A 12,600-nucleotide genomic window follows, 5' to 3' on the forward strand; every position below is an offset into this window, starting at 1 on the left:
TACTCAGAAATAAAACATACTTCCATGATTCACATATATTCAACTTGTATCATGCTCCAAATATTATATTCATATGCTTGCATAATAATTCATGTTCAACCAACATAAATTCCAAGCATATAATCAACCAAACATGCTACTAATTCATCACTTCAATCACAATTCACAATCCTAGCATGATACTACGCATACACAAATATTCTTGTGCACATACGTACCTTGAATAACGCCTAAACTCGGCCACACTTGCTCGAAATCACTTAGCTCGAAACTTCCTACAATTAAAAATACATAACTATAATTAATCCACTATTCTCATAAATTTCCAGATTATAATACTATTTAAACCATACTAATTAACCCCTTTTAATGACATATAAGCCATAAAACCTTTTCTTTAAGTTGGTACTTTAGCTCCTTTCAAATAGACTTGATTTTTATGACTTAATTAAAATTCCAGCATACTTATTTAGTATAAAACGTCACTTTTAGACTAGGAAATCATATATAAATCATTAAAACTTTTTTCCCTTTTATTGGTAATCAAACCCTTACTTAATAATGAAAAAGTAGTGTGTATAAATAAATTCCAACATTAAATTGAAGGTTTTAAACTCATAAAAAACATGATAAGACCATGAATTAATCAATATCAACAACCTAGCCTCAATCCCTAACCAATTATAAAAAAATCCCCAAATTTCTAGGGTTTATATTTTAGGGTTTTTAATTAAACAAAAATTTGAAATTTATATCAATAAATTAGCAACATCAAAATCCCAAAATCAACACCAAAACATAATAAAAATCATGCCTTTAAAACAATAAATCAATAGAATAAATTTTAGGATTAAAGAAGTTTTTTTTATACACACACAAACCGAAAAAAAAGAGAAGGAGGAGAGAGGCACCGACCGGCTGGGCTGCCGGCGCTGCTGCCGCCGCCGGTGGGCTGGCCGTGCGTGAGGAGGGAGAAGGAGAGAGGAGAGTGCATGGAATTTTAGGGGAAAAAGAAAGGAAAAAGAAAAGAAAAATAAAGGAAAAAGAAGAGAGAGAAAATAAAGAAAAAACCTTTTGAATTTTTATGAAATCTGACAATTATGAACTTGTGTGGAAAAATCTTGAGGTTTTAAAGTATTTATACTCTCCTTTTAAAATTAAAGCTCATATTTACAACTTTACTATTACTAATTCCTAATCCCTCATAAATTCTCCGTTTGGCCAACTTATTAGGCTCCTAAATTTCCAATAAGTTGGTCCACCCTTTTAAATAGGATTTACCCTATTAAATTTTTTTTGTTGCCTCAATTCATAATCCATTTTATTTATTTACACTTACAATTTATTTAAATAAATAATCTCTTTTTAAAATGAAATAAATCATTTTAATATAATTAATTTATATATATAAAAATATAATAAAAATACTGAGTATTACACCCTTTTTTGTAGGGCCCACATATTTTTTAATTATTATTTTTTTTAAAAAAATGGTCATAACTATATGTACTGTAGACCTATATTACTAATCACAAGTGTAGCTTCTTCTTAATCTAAAAATAAATCAAAGATCATTTTAATTGGCTAAGTGATTTTATTTGGGATTCAAATGGAGGAAATGAACAGAGCAAACGAAAGAAAGGAAGAAGCACTGAAGTGGGGAAAGACTAGGTCATACATAGTCCGTAGTCTTCAATTTTATCTCCACATAGTAGGAGTCATAAAAATCCAATATATATCTTTGACTAGGGGTTTGGTTTATTTTCTTAATTTTCCTTTTGCTTTGTATTTTTAGATTTTCATTTTTTTCTTTTATGTGAGCTTTCATTTTCCTTTTTTCTTGTATACTTTCTCTTTTAGATTATTCGTTTGTTTTAATTACCTAAATTCTGTTACGTTAGCTTTATTTACTTAATTTCTTTCTTCATTAATTTTTTTATTGGATTTAAAATTTTGACTTTTTTAAATAAAAAACAAAGGTATTGGATAATGTAGCTTGTGAGGGTTCGATTGATGAATTTCCTTAAAAATAAAAATAAATCCCAAAGGACGAGATTTTTTAAGTAATTATTATGTAATCCATAATTTTGGTGAACTTTTTAATACTCGTATAAAATTTTATGAAATACATTATTATAATTTAGGGGTCTTTCTTAAGATTTTGCTTCGAGCCCCCAAAATGTCCAAGACGGCACTGTAGTTGATAAACTGTTAGTTACTTCCTTCGTTTTTTTATAGTTGCAACAGTGTGACTTTTACACTATTCATGTGTTTCACTTTGACTAGTTTTGACGGTTTATACTTAAGTAAAATAATCATGTGGGATCTTGTTATATTCGTCTAGATTTATACAATTTTAATATCAAAAGTTTATAATTTTTACATATTGGTAACTAAAGATATGAACGATTGAAAACTTGCATCGACAAGCGTGAAAAGAGAAGTGTTGCAACTATAAAAAAAAACAGAGGAAGTATATTTGTTTGGACTTCCAATTTCTCATTAGGAGCAAATGAGAACAAGATATAACTTGAAGCAAATCAATTGTTGCTACATGGAAGCCTGGCTTTTACTTCCACTTGTTGCTACACACGCTGCTTTTACTAGCTTCCTCCCCCCTTCCCCTCTCTTTTTTTTAAATAATTTGGCACTTGGAATGAGGAGTATACTCCTTTCCATAGAAAAAATTGTAGGTTATCATTTTGGTAAAAGAATCCTCTTAGGATTTTCCTCATCCATGAGGATCTTTTTACTAAGCCAAAAGTTGTAAATCTCCATCCTTTATTGCTGCTGATGCTCTTATATATAAGATTGTGTTTTTTAGGTTCAGAACTAATTGCAACATGGATGTTTGTGGGTTATGGTCCCCTCATTGAGTATGCGATTAGACAAAGAAATCCTTATATGATGAAAAGGGAGCTAGTGAGTGTTGGTCCCTACATGAGGTGCTTTTGGTAGTTTGATAAGGAAAGCTTAGTAAAATTAGTAACATTGCAATTTAAATAAAAAAAGACATTCAGTGTAGGGAAGTATTGCAATTTGCAACTAATTCCAAACAAATTATGCAAATTGTAACATATTGATAAATTAAAAATAATGTTTTTCTACAAGGTACCTTTGAGGTATTGCAACATTCATGTGGTACCCTCGTGGTTTCAAAAGAGGTACCCTTAAGGTATGTTGTTAATGTACAAATGTCGTTAATGATTGACGACAATAGATAGACGTTAAGAAGTAGCTTTTGATGCATGAATACCCCTAAAGTATAGGAGTGTTGTTTTAATAAAGGTTAAAAACTACTCCCTTATTTCCCATTTGTTTTTTATGTTTGCATTTTAGATGTTCCTTTTTATTCTTTACATTTAGTATCTTTCCTTTTTAGTTATAAATTTTGGTCAAAATTATCTAGTTTACAATTTCAATACTCAAAAGTCCTTACTTTTCCAGAGGTTGTCTAAGACAATAATGTGTAGAGTCCTAGAGGACACTAATAAGGGCATAAAAGAGAATTCCTATTTAAATGAAAGTGGGTTCCACAGCCAAATTTGACTTTCAAAAATTTTGAATTTCAAAATTTCAGCCAAATATTTAGAAAAAATAAAAATGAATGTAACAAAAAACAATCTGACCAAAATGAATGTGTTTGACCGACTACTTGCCTATTCTCACTCTTCACTCTTCACTCTTCACTCTTCACTTTCTTTAGCTTTGTGTTTCTCTCTTTTCACTTAGTCACTTTCTTCACTTATTCACTGAAAACCCATAATACTTTGTGAAGGCTGATTGTCGGAGGTCTCGGCGGAGGTAATTAACATCGTCGGAGGGATACTGTCAGTCCAATTTCAAGGTGAGTTGTTAATTATTAGTATTGGGGTTAGGAAATATATATAATTTACACGTGTTGTTTCGTTGTTTTTTGGGTGTTTGACAATCTGCATGTTGGTATCATATGTGGGTCGGTATAGATTCTAGTAATGTAGGAGATTTGCTTGTTGATTTGTATTAGAATTGGTACTTTTGCGAAATTAGGGTTTTGAAATCTGTGTTGTTGTTGGTGTTATGAATAAATTTTGTGAGAGGTGAATTTTGTGAGGTGTTGTGAGTAAGTTTGACAGTATCTAATATTTAATTTTTCGACGATACTCCGTATTGTTTTTTTAATTGGCTGGGCTTTGAGTTTAATTGAAGCTTACTTGTTGATAATTTATGTGGGTTTGTAAGTTTTTTGTGTTTTAAGTGATGATGATTGTTATTATCATCTGGGTTTGAGTGTATGTCAATGCATTTGTTGAAATTGATGAGTTTATGTATCTGGGTTTTCAATGTATGTCGTATATTTATCTGGGCATTTCTCATTTTGTGTTGAATAAGTATTTATCTGGGGAGCTCAAATTTCTGTTAAAACAATTGTTTGATTTTTGTTTGTTTGTTTGTTTAAGGTTATTTTATTAATCTAGGATCATTTTTATGGGCCAAATTTAGGGGTAAAATATATAATTTGGTTATTGCCTATGATTCTGTAATCATCACTGAACACCTGCGTTTCTAATTAATTTAACCAACTTTTGGATAGTTTCTAAGTAGTTATTTCAATTGCTATAAAGAGGTATTTAAGTAGTTATTTTTATTTGAAGTTTAAGTTTTGTCCTGCTTTGCTTTAGTTGGCATAGCTTTCTATAGGCACACTATATTGTATAATGTAATCACACTATATTTTTTGTGGATGTTGTTAAAGGCCCATCTCGAAGATGAGCAGGAGATCAGATCAAAATACCTAACTGTAGGTAGTCGAACAAAGTGGGGGGTTAGTGCTCTATCTATATGTGATGAGTGACATTTATGTCACTCTTAGTGATAGTGTTTAGGTTGTTTTTCTTGTTTATTTTATCTTATTTTTTTTTTCTTTTATTCTCTTGTTTTCTCGTTAATAAATTTTCTAGTTTATGTCGTTATTTTGGCGTGTTTTAGTTTAATTTCTTTATTCAATTAGTTTTAGTTTATTTTCGTATTTTATTTGCTTTGAATTTATTTTATTTCGTTCTTTTTCTTTGTTACTTTCATAGTTTTAATTAGCTTTATGTTTATTTTGTTATTTTATTAGATTTTAATTACTTGTATAGTTTTATTTAATTTTTATTAGTTTAGTGTTATTTCCCTTATTTCAATTTTAGTTTATTTAGTTTCTTTTTATTATTTATTTTATTTTATTTTACTTGTCTCAATTCCTTTCCTCGGTTTTTTTTGTAGGTGTTTGGGTTTCGAGTGAAGTGAGTTCGGTTTTCGGGTTCGTGTCAAATGTCAATTGCCAGCATATCCTACACCCCACTAACCCTATCCTACACCACATTAAAATAGCCAAGCTCCCTTGCTCACATATCCCACAATCACCACCAGCCACCAACCCGCAAAAAACCCACACCAATTAACAGCCACCTTAACCTCACGTTCAGCCACAATAAACAGCCGCAACACCACCAAAACCAAGCAGCACCACCGCTGCTGCCTCCAATTACCAACACCTCAAATCAATCAGCCCCAATCCACAATAAACAGAGCAGCGACGCATCTCCACCAATAGCCGCGCAACCCCTGCCGCAGCAACCAACTTCATCACCGCACCTCCTACCTGCCATTTCCGGCTACAACCCACAGAAGCAATTGCGCAAAAATCTGGCCAGCAGCAATCTCCGGTACAAAACCAAAACCACCAACTTGCTCCGCCCAAAATCCCGCAACCCTTGCTCCACCATCACATTCACCAATTACAGCAGCAATCCCGGCCGCACTTCACCTTCATTCTGCCGCTGCAGCAACCGTAATTCAAACCATATTTCCACCGCTGCTTTTCACCTCGCAAAACCCTCAATTAAGCACCCAATTTGAATGGAGCTATTCGCGGGCGCTCAGCCTTGTCAGAAGATGCACACATCGGAGTCCAAAACAGATTGTAGGCAGTAAGCATTCGCGATGTCTTCGCGGGCGCGCAAAGTTGGGTTCAATTTGAACCGAATCACGAGCTTTGCACGTGATTATTAATGATGATGAACGGTGGTGATTGAAGATGATTAATGCTGATGGTGATTAATGATGGAGTATGAATGGCGGTGATGAAGATTCAAGAGCAGCCGAAATCTCGAAGAGGAAGGAGATTGGGTCTGATAGTTTCGTGGGATTTGGGGGTTTATTTTTCTTTTTCTTTTATTTTTTCTTTTTCTATTTTCTTCTTTAGTTTTATTCTCTTTTCTTTCTTTCTTTATTCTATTTTTCACTTATTCTATTTTTCTATTTTTATTAACTTTGTATAAATACCCATTTTTAGGTAATTAATTCAAAAAACTATTATTCTACTCTCTTAATTAGTTTTAGAAGAGCTTATCTCTCTAGGTTTAGATTAGGATTAGAGTAATTTAGAGAGAGAAAGTGAGGGTTTCCCCGTTGTTGATCTTGGATTTTGAAGAACAAGCTTAATCAACCTCTTTGTAGACCTTTAACTTCAATCAATGAGCATCTCCTTACTCTTTTCTCTTTATTTTGCTATTTGATTCTTGTTTTAGTTGTTAGTATTGCTTGTTAATCATGTTGATGCTTGGTTATTTGTTGATTAATCTTGTTGTTGGCATGATTAGTGAGTAATTTCCCCATTAAGGGGATGATTGTGGTGTAGTTGGATCTTGAGCATGTTTTAGGGTTTGGAGTTGATTTGTTTGTGATTAAAGTCTTTATATGCTTGACGTTCTTCAACCTACTTGCAAAATGCATGTTGTTAGTTGATTGAGGGTGAATTATTGCTTGATGATGCGATAACAGACCTAGCAAAATTCATTTGTATTGATTGTTATTTGATTGCACCTTCTTATATGGTTCTAATGTGACAACATAGAGGCTATGTTAGGAGAAGCCAATTGACCCCGACAGGTGGCCAGATTGGACCTTACTTTGATATTCAAGAATGTTTAGTTCATGATTAATTCAACTTCTATGCCTTTATTTATACTTAGGTGAATGCTATACCTAAACCATTTCCCTTAGTGCTTTATTTATTGTTTTAGCATCTTTAGACTTTAGTTTACTTATCCCCTATTCCCGACTAGCTTAGTTGTTGATAACATTTGGTGGTGTTTATTCGTTCCCTATGGTTCGACCCCTATGCTTGCCTTATACTCGTATTTGGTTTGTTTAGGTTGTATAAATTGTATTTGATCTAGGGATAGACAAGTGACGACGTGTTTATTCCTTGTCAATATATCATCAAATTCTTTGTCCGCATTACATTGTTGATATGAAACAACTAATGTAGTTGATGTGATTCCTTTTTTTAGATGAATTTGGCCGAAATTATTGTGGATGAAGGAGCCTCGTCATGGGGACAGCCCCCCAAAACAAATACCAAGAAGCGTAAGATGACTAAGAGTAGTAATGCGGAACCTACTAAAGAAGAAACTAGAGACAGACAAGTGGAAGAGTGGTTACGAACAAGCGTAAAGCAAGGTAGTGATTCTGATGATGACGATGACCAACAGGAGAATGATTCGGATGATGAGGACGAATTTGATGATGATGATAGATCCAAAGGTGATGATGGTCAGAATGCATCTCCTAACGATGATGATGAAAATGAGGAAGATGGTGGATCCAATAATGGTGATCAGGATGTTTCTGAAGAAGATGGAGCGAGTAGCAAGGTTAGTGTGAAGGAATCATTTGGGAAAAAGAGGAAGTGTGGTCCCTCTATAGAGAACACAATGGAGCAAGAAAATTCAGGTAAGCAAGGAAATGGAGCAAAATGTGAAGAGGAAGGGTACGAAGAAGGAAAATGTGGGGAAGAAGCAGAGTAAGGAAAATAAGGAGAGATAGGAAAATAAGCAGCAGGTGCAAAAAAAGGAGAACAACGAAAATAAGGCAAATGAAAATCTGGGAAAGCAGAACAATGTATGTATTTGTGGTTGTACATATAAATTTTGTTTAATTGATTTAATATCCTGTGGAAATTGATAAATCTTAACATTGATAAAACCCTTGCATGCAGGTTGTGTCAATGTTATGGCCCAAGTTGAAGCGTCTAGAAAAATTGATCGAAGCACAGACAGAGGTGATCAACAACGCCAAATCATCAAGAACAATTAAAGTTGATCCCAAAGGACCTTCTGATGGTCAAAAGGTATTTTGTTTGTGTTTAAATAGTGGTTATTGGATGCATAATTTTCTCTAATATGTAATCTGTACAATTCCTTGTAGGGGTTATCGCGGGGAGAAATTGTTCAGATGAAGGATATGGTTGTTGTGACTCAAGCGCAGAATTGTGCGAATAAGGTGTTGTTTTGTACCTCAATAAATTTTAAGTGAACCTTAATCTATCTCAAATTGTTAAGGATGCATTGCATCGTCAATTGTCATATATGTGACACTGTGACTTCTTGTTTAAGTAATCATGCTGTTGTGTTTAAGCTTAAAGTTTGAAAAGTTGATTTTTAATTTTTTATTTCTGTTTTATGTAGTTTTGTAAGATAGTAACGGTATTGGGTCTGGTGTATAATATTGCATAGAAAAGGCATGCTTGAGTTCATGGTAATTTGATTTTCAATTCAGTCGATGCTTATGTGACGACTAAAGAGTTGCATGTAGAGAATGAGAAGTTTTTATTGTCATTTTCAAAAGTAATTTGCATAGAAATATTGTCATCGTATATAGCCTTTTTTTGCAGGTTCTTAATGTTGTCTGTCGGGTTGCCTCTTTTAAAAAGGATGTTGATGGTTTAGATGAGTCAAGGAAGAAGGAGGTTAGGGCGATAGGGTTTGGTGGGCTGTTAGAATTAAAAGTGGAGTGGCTGGATAGGTCGTTTGCTTATTGGTTGTTGACCAGGGTGAACCCAATGAACAGCTTCATTGTGGCAAGGGATGGTCGTGAGTTACCTCTTGCTCCCATACAGTGGAATTTTGTGTTTGGGTTGCACTCGACCAGAGATCCTGTCCCTTTGACCGTTGAAAAGAAGGACATAAGTACGAAGGAAGAGGTTTTGCGTATTGGTAAAACAATTGGAAAGATAAAAAAAGGGAGAAGTTCAATAAAGATAAAAAAAAGTAGAGATGACGATAAAATCGAAGACAGTTGAAGAAGGCGATCCTATTCCGCTAAAAATAGAAATAGAGAAGCTAGATTTTAGGAGGGCTTTTATGCTTGTGGTGTTAGGGAAGTTGCTATGTTGTACAACAAATGGGGGTAACCTTAGTGGAGCATTATTTCCTGCTACGGCTGTTGTTGGTGATGCCGAGATTTATGATTGGTGCTCATTTGTACATGAGTAGATGTTGTCATATATGAAGACTTTTAAGGAGAAATTTGATGACTTTGGATTCGTGGCTGGGTGCGGGGGATGCACCTTATTTCTCATGGGTGTAATCCCCCATATTTTCAACCTAATTAAATTATATTTATTTATTATTTATACAGATATTTTTTATTTTAATTTTATAGTATGAGTTATTTTGATGAAAGAGTAACAATATTTTCATTATTAGCAAGCTAAAACTACTAAGTTTTAATTTAGATTATAAGCCTCTCTTAACTTAGTAGCCCAAAGTTTGATTCCTACTCAAGCCCAAATGTAACACCCCCAAATCTCCCTATACGGAAATACTAGTATAATACTTATAATTATACCGTAGAGATAGACTTAGGCGTGTTACCGCCGCATGATTACGCAAGGCTACTCAAAATACTTAACTCAATAACAAAACTTGCAGCGGAAACTCAACTTTCTTTTATTAATACTTATAAAAATAGTAACATTGTTATGAGTACTCAAAATAAAGACACAAGACCAACACTTTCTAATCTAGGTGAAACCATTCCCGGGACTCTATATGCTCAATTATTGACTTTACCTGAAAATAGTCAACACTGCTTACCATTACGGTAAACAGGGAGAACCAAAACAAATAAGAAATAAGGATTAGCAAAATATGCTAAGTACGATAAGTGCAAGATAATGTAAACTCAATTTATTTGCAAACATGCTTTTAAAAATCAATTCCAATAATTCAAACTCATTATTCCAAAACCGATTCCAATGATTCAATATTCAAAATAATAGTTAATAAAATAATTCCTTTATTAAGAACCAATTTATTTTAATCCAATTCCTCATCCAAGTGTGCACACCCCCCAAGCTAGTCTCCTTATATTACAAGGCTATTCTTGAGGAAAGACCTGGTCATACAAAGTCCAAGGCCTTATCAATAAACCAAATCCGCATAGTGGGATTACCAACATGCTTATAAAGCATTAATAATAATAATTCAATGGTTCAATAAATTCTTTTAATATCCAATAAATTCCAATATAATTCAAACTCCTTTTTAATAATTCCACATACTTTCAAAATCAAAACCTTTTAAACAGATACTTGAGAATAAAATCTCATATTAATAACTTTTCAAAATCAATAACCCTTCCTTGAAAAACCTTTTATTTAATTTAACAAACCTTTAAAAATCAAATCTTTTATTTAAACATGATAAGTAATTCAAACCATTCAAAACATGATTTAAAAATCAATCATTCAAAATACTTTTATTAAAATCAATACCTTCAAACCTAATTTATTTCAAAATCATATGTAATTCAAATCAATTTAATTCAATCATCATAAAATCATTCAAAACATGTTATTCAAACCAATCACTTTTAAAGGTATCTAGCCACCAAAACGTACCTTGATCCTTGCTAGAAAAACCACACAAAAAGAACCTCAAGAACCTTGATTCCGAATATCAATCAATATTTCGCACTTTCAAAGTTCAACCACGAATACACCTTGCAAACAACATAACCATAAGGTTATCACAACATAAACTCAAATCTAATGTGCATGGGCTATAAAACTCTTTTAAAATAATACATTAATATAAAATTATAGCTTTGAAATAGGTATTTGTATTTTAGAAAACTAACCATGAAGAAGATAAAGGAATAGGATTAAAGAGAATTGAATTTTCGTTGGAAAGAATAGGCAGAACTTGCAGAGGTCATAACTCCTTCAATATAACTCCGAATTGGGTGATTCTTGAGCCTAACCTCAAGGATTTTTTGAGAGGAACAATATTTTGTGAAACATTAATACCTCAAAAACTGACCAGAAGTGCCCGAAAACTGGCTTTAAAGGTATACGGGATAATATTTGTATGAAAAGAGGAGAAGAAAAGTATGAAAAGGTTTAGGGAAAAGAAGAATAAGAGAGAAGAAGAGAATTGGGTTTTTGGTGTGAAGAATATGAGAGGTATGAAGGGGTATTTATAGGCTAGTTCATGCAAGAATTATGGCAAGATAATGTGGGAAGAATTATGGTAAAAAGAATTAAGGAAATTACTTGGAGAAGTGAATAAAAGAATTAAGGAAAGTTTGGATATTAAGGTGATTGTGTATAATTGAATATGGAATGTATGTATGTCATGAAAAATAATAAGGGCATTGGAATTACTTGGAGAATAATTAAGAAGAATGAATGGCAAGAAAATATGACGGTTAGATATTAAAAAGATGGAGAAATAGAATTAAGGAAAATAAGAGATTTTAAGGAGATAATTAAAAATATAATTTACCAAAATAAGTCACCCAAAAATCCATCATGGTGGCTTTAGATATTTAGGGAATTAATTTGCTAGTTTTAAGGAATTAAAAATAATTGTGTAAATAATATTTATTGTATAAAATAATTAATTAATAAATTTCCAATTATTCAATAAATAAAATAACTAAGAAAATCATATTTTCTATACACAGAAAATCCGAAAATCATAGTCATTAAATTAGGAATTTTCGGCCATCTTAAATAAATAATAAAATATAATTTTATTTAATTAAAATATCCGGAATATATATAAATAATCCGATTTTTAAATAAAATAAATGGATAATAAATCTTATCCAAAATCCAAAAATAATAATTGAGTTTTAAAATACTTTTGGCGCCAAAATTCAAATATCATTTTGGCTCCAAAATTCAAATAGTAAAATAAATTACTAAAATACCCTTTTTAAGAGAATACTAATTAGAAAATACGTTTCAAAAATAGGGGGTATTACAACAAATTACACAAATCCTACTCCTAATGAAATTAGGGAACTAAAACCTAAATAAAAACCCTCACCTATTCCTCCTCTCTCTCTTTCACGTAAAATACAAAAAAAAAAAAACACCCCTTCACTTCCTCTTCTTGATTCACGAACACAGGAGAAGAAGAAAAATAAATAAATAAAAACTCCAAGCTCCTCCGCCGCTGCCCAGCCGACGCAGCCACCGCAGCTGCCCAGCCGTGCCGCCCAGCCGACCTCCGGCCACCACCGAACCCTGCAGTTCGCACCTCCTTCTTCCTCCTTTCCTTTACTCCTTTTTATTTTATTGAATTAATTTGAAGTTTCAATTTTGTTTAATTTTGATTCTAAATTATTATTATTATGGGTTGATATTATGCATGGGTTATAAAAGATTATAAATTTATGAAGTTTAATATGTTTTATTTACAATATAAAATTTCAGATTTGTTTAATTGAGAAAATAAGGGTTTAAGTATTGAATTTTCATGTTTTAGGGCTTGAAAACGT

General features: G+C 32.5%; 1 protein-coding gene across 2 annotated transcripts; it reads left to right on the forward strand.

Moving 5' to 3' along the window:
- Positions 1 to 5,985: 5,985 nt before the first annotated feature.
- Positions 5,986 to 9,370, forward strand: LOC145568892 (uncharacterized). Of its 2 annotated transcripts, XM_081628272.1 has the most exons (5): positions 5,986 to 6,479; positions 7,320 to 7,929; positions 8,027 to 8,158; positions 8,236 to 8,310; positions 8,702 to 9,370. In XM_081628272.1, the coding sequence occupies exons 3-5, from the start codon at positions 8,036 to 8,038 to the stop codon at positions 9,107 to 9,109; spliced, it is 606 nt and encodes a 201-aa protein (XP_081484398.1). In that variant the 5' UTR covers positions 5,986 to 6,479; positions 7,320 to 7,929; positions 8,027 to 8,035; the 3' UTR covers positions 9,110 to 9,370. The 2 variants fall into 2 exon arrangements, with proteins under 2 accessions (XP_081484398.1, XP_081484397.1); XM_081628271.1 differs by having other exon boundaries at positions 5,986 to 7,929.
- The last annotated feature ends 3,230 nt before the right edge of the window (positions 9,371 to 12,600 follow it).

This window comes from Chenopodium album, chromosome 11, assembly GCF_948465745.1.
Source record: "Chenopodium album chromosome 11, dcCheAlbu1.1, whole genome shotgun sequence".
Taxonomy (NCBI): domain Eukaryota; kingdom Viridiplantae; phylum Streptophyta; class Magnoliopsida; order Caryophyllales; family Amaranthaceae; genus Chenopodium; species Chenopodium album.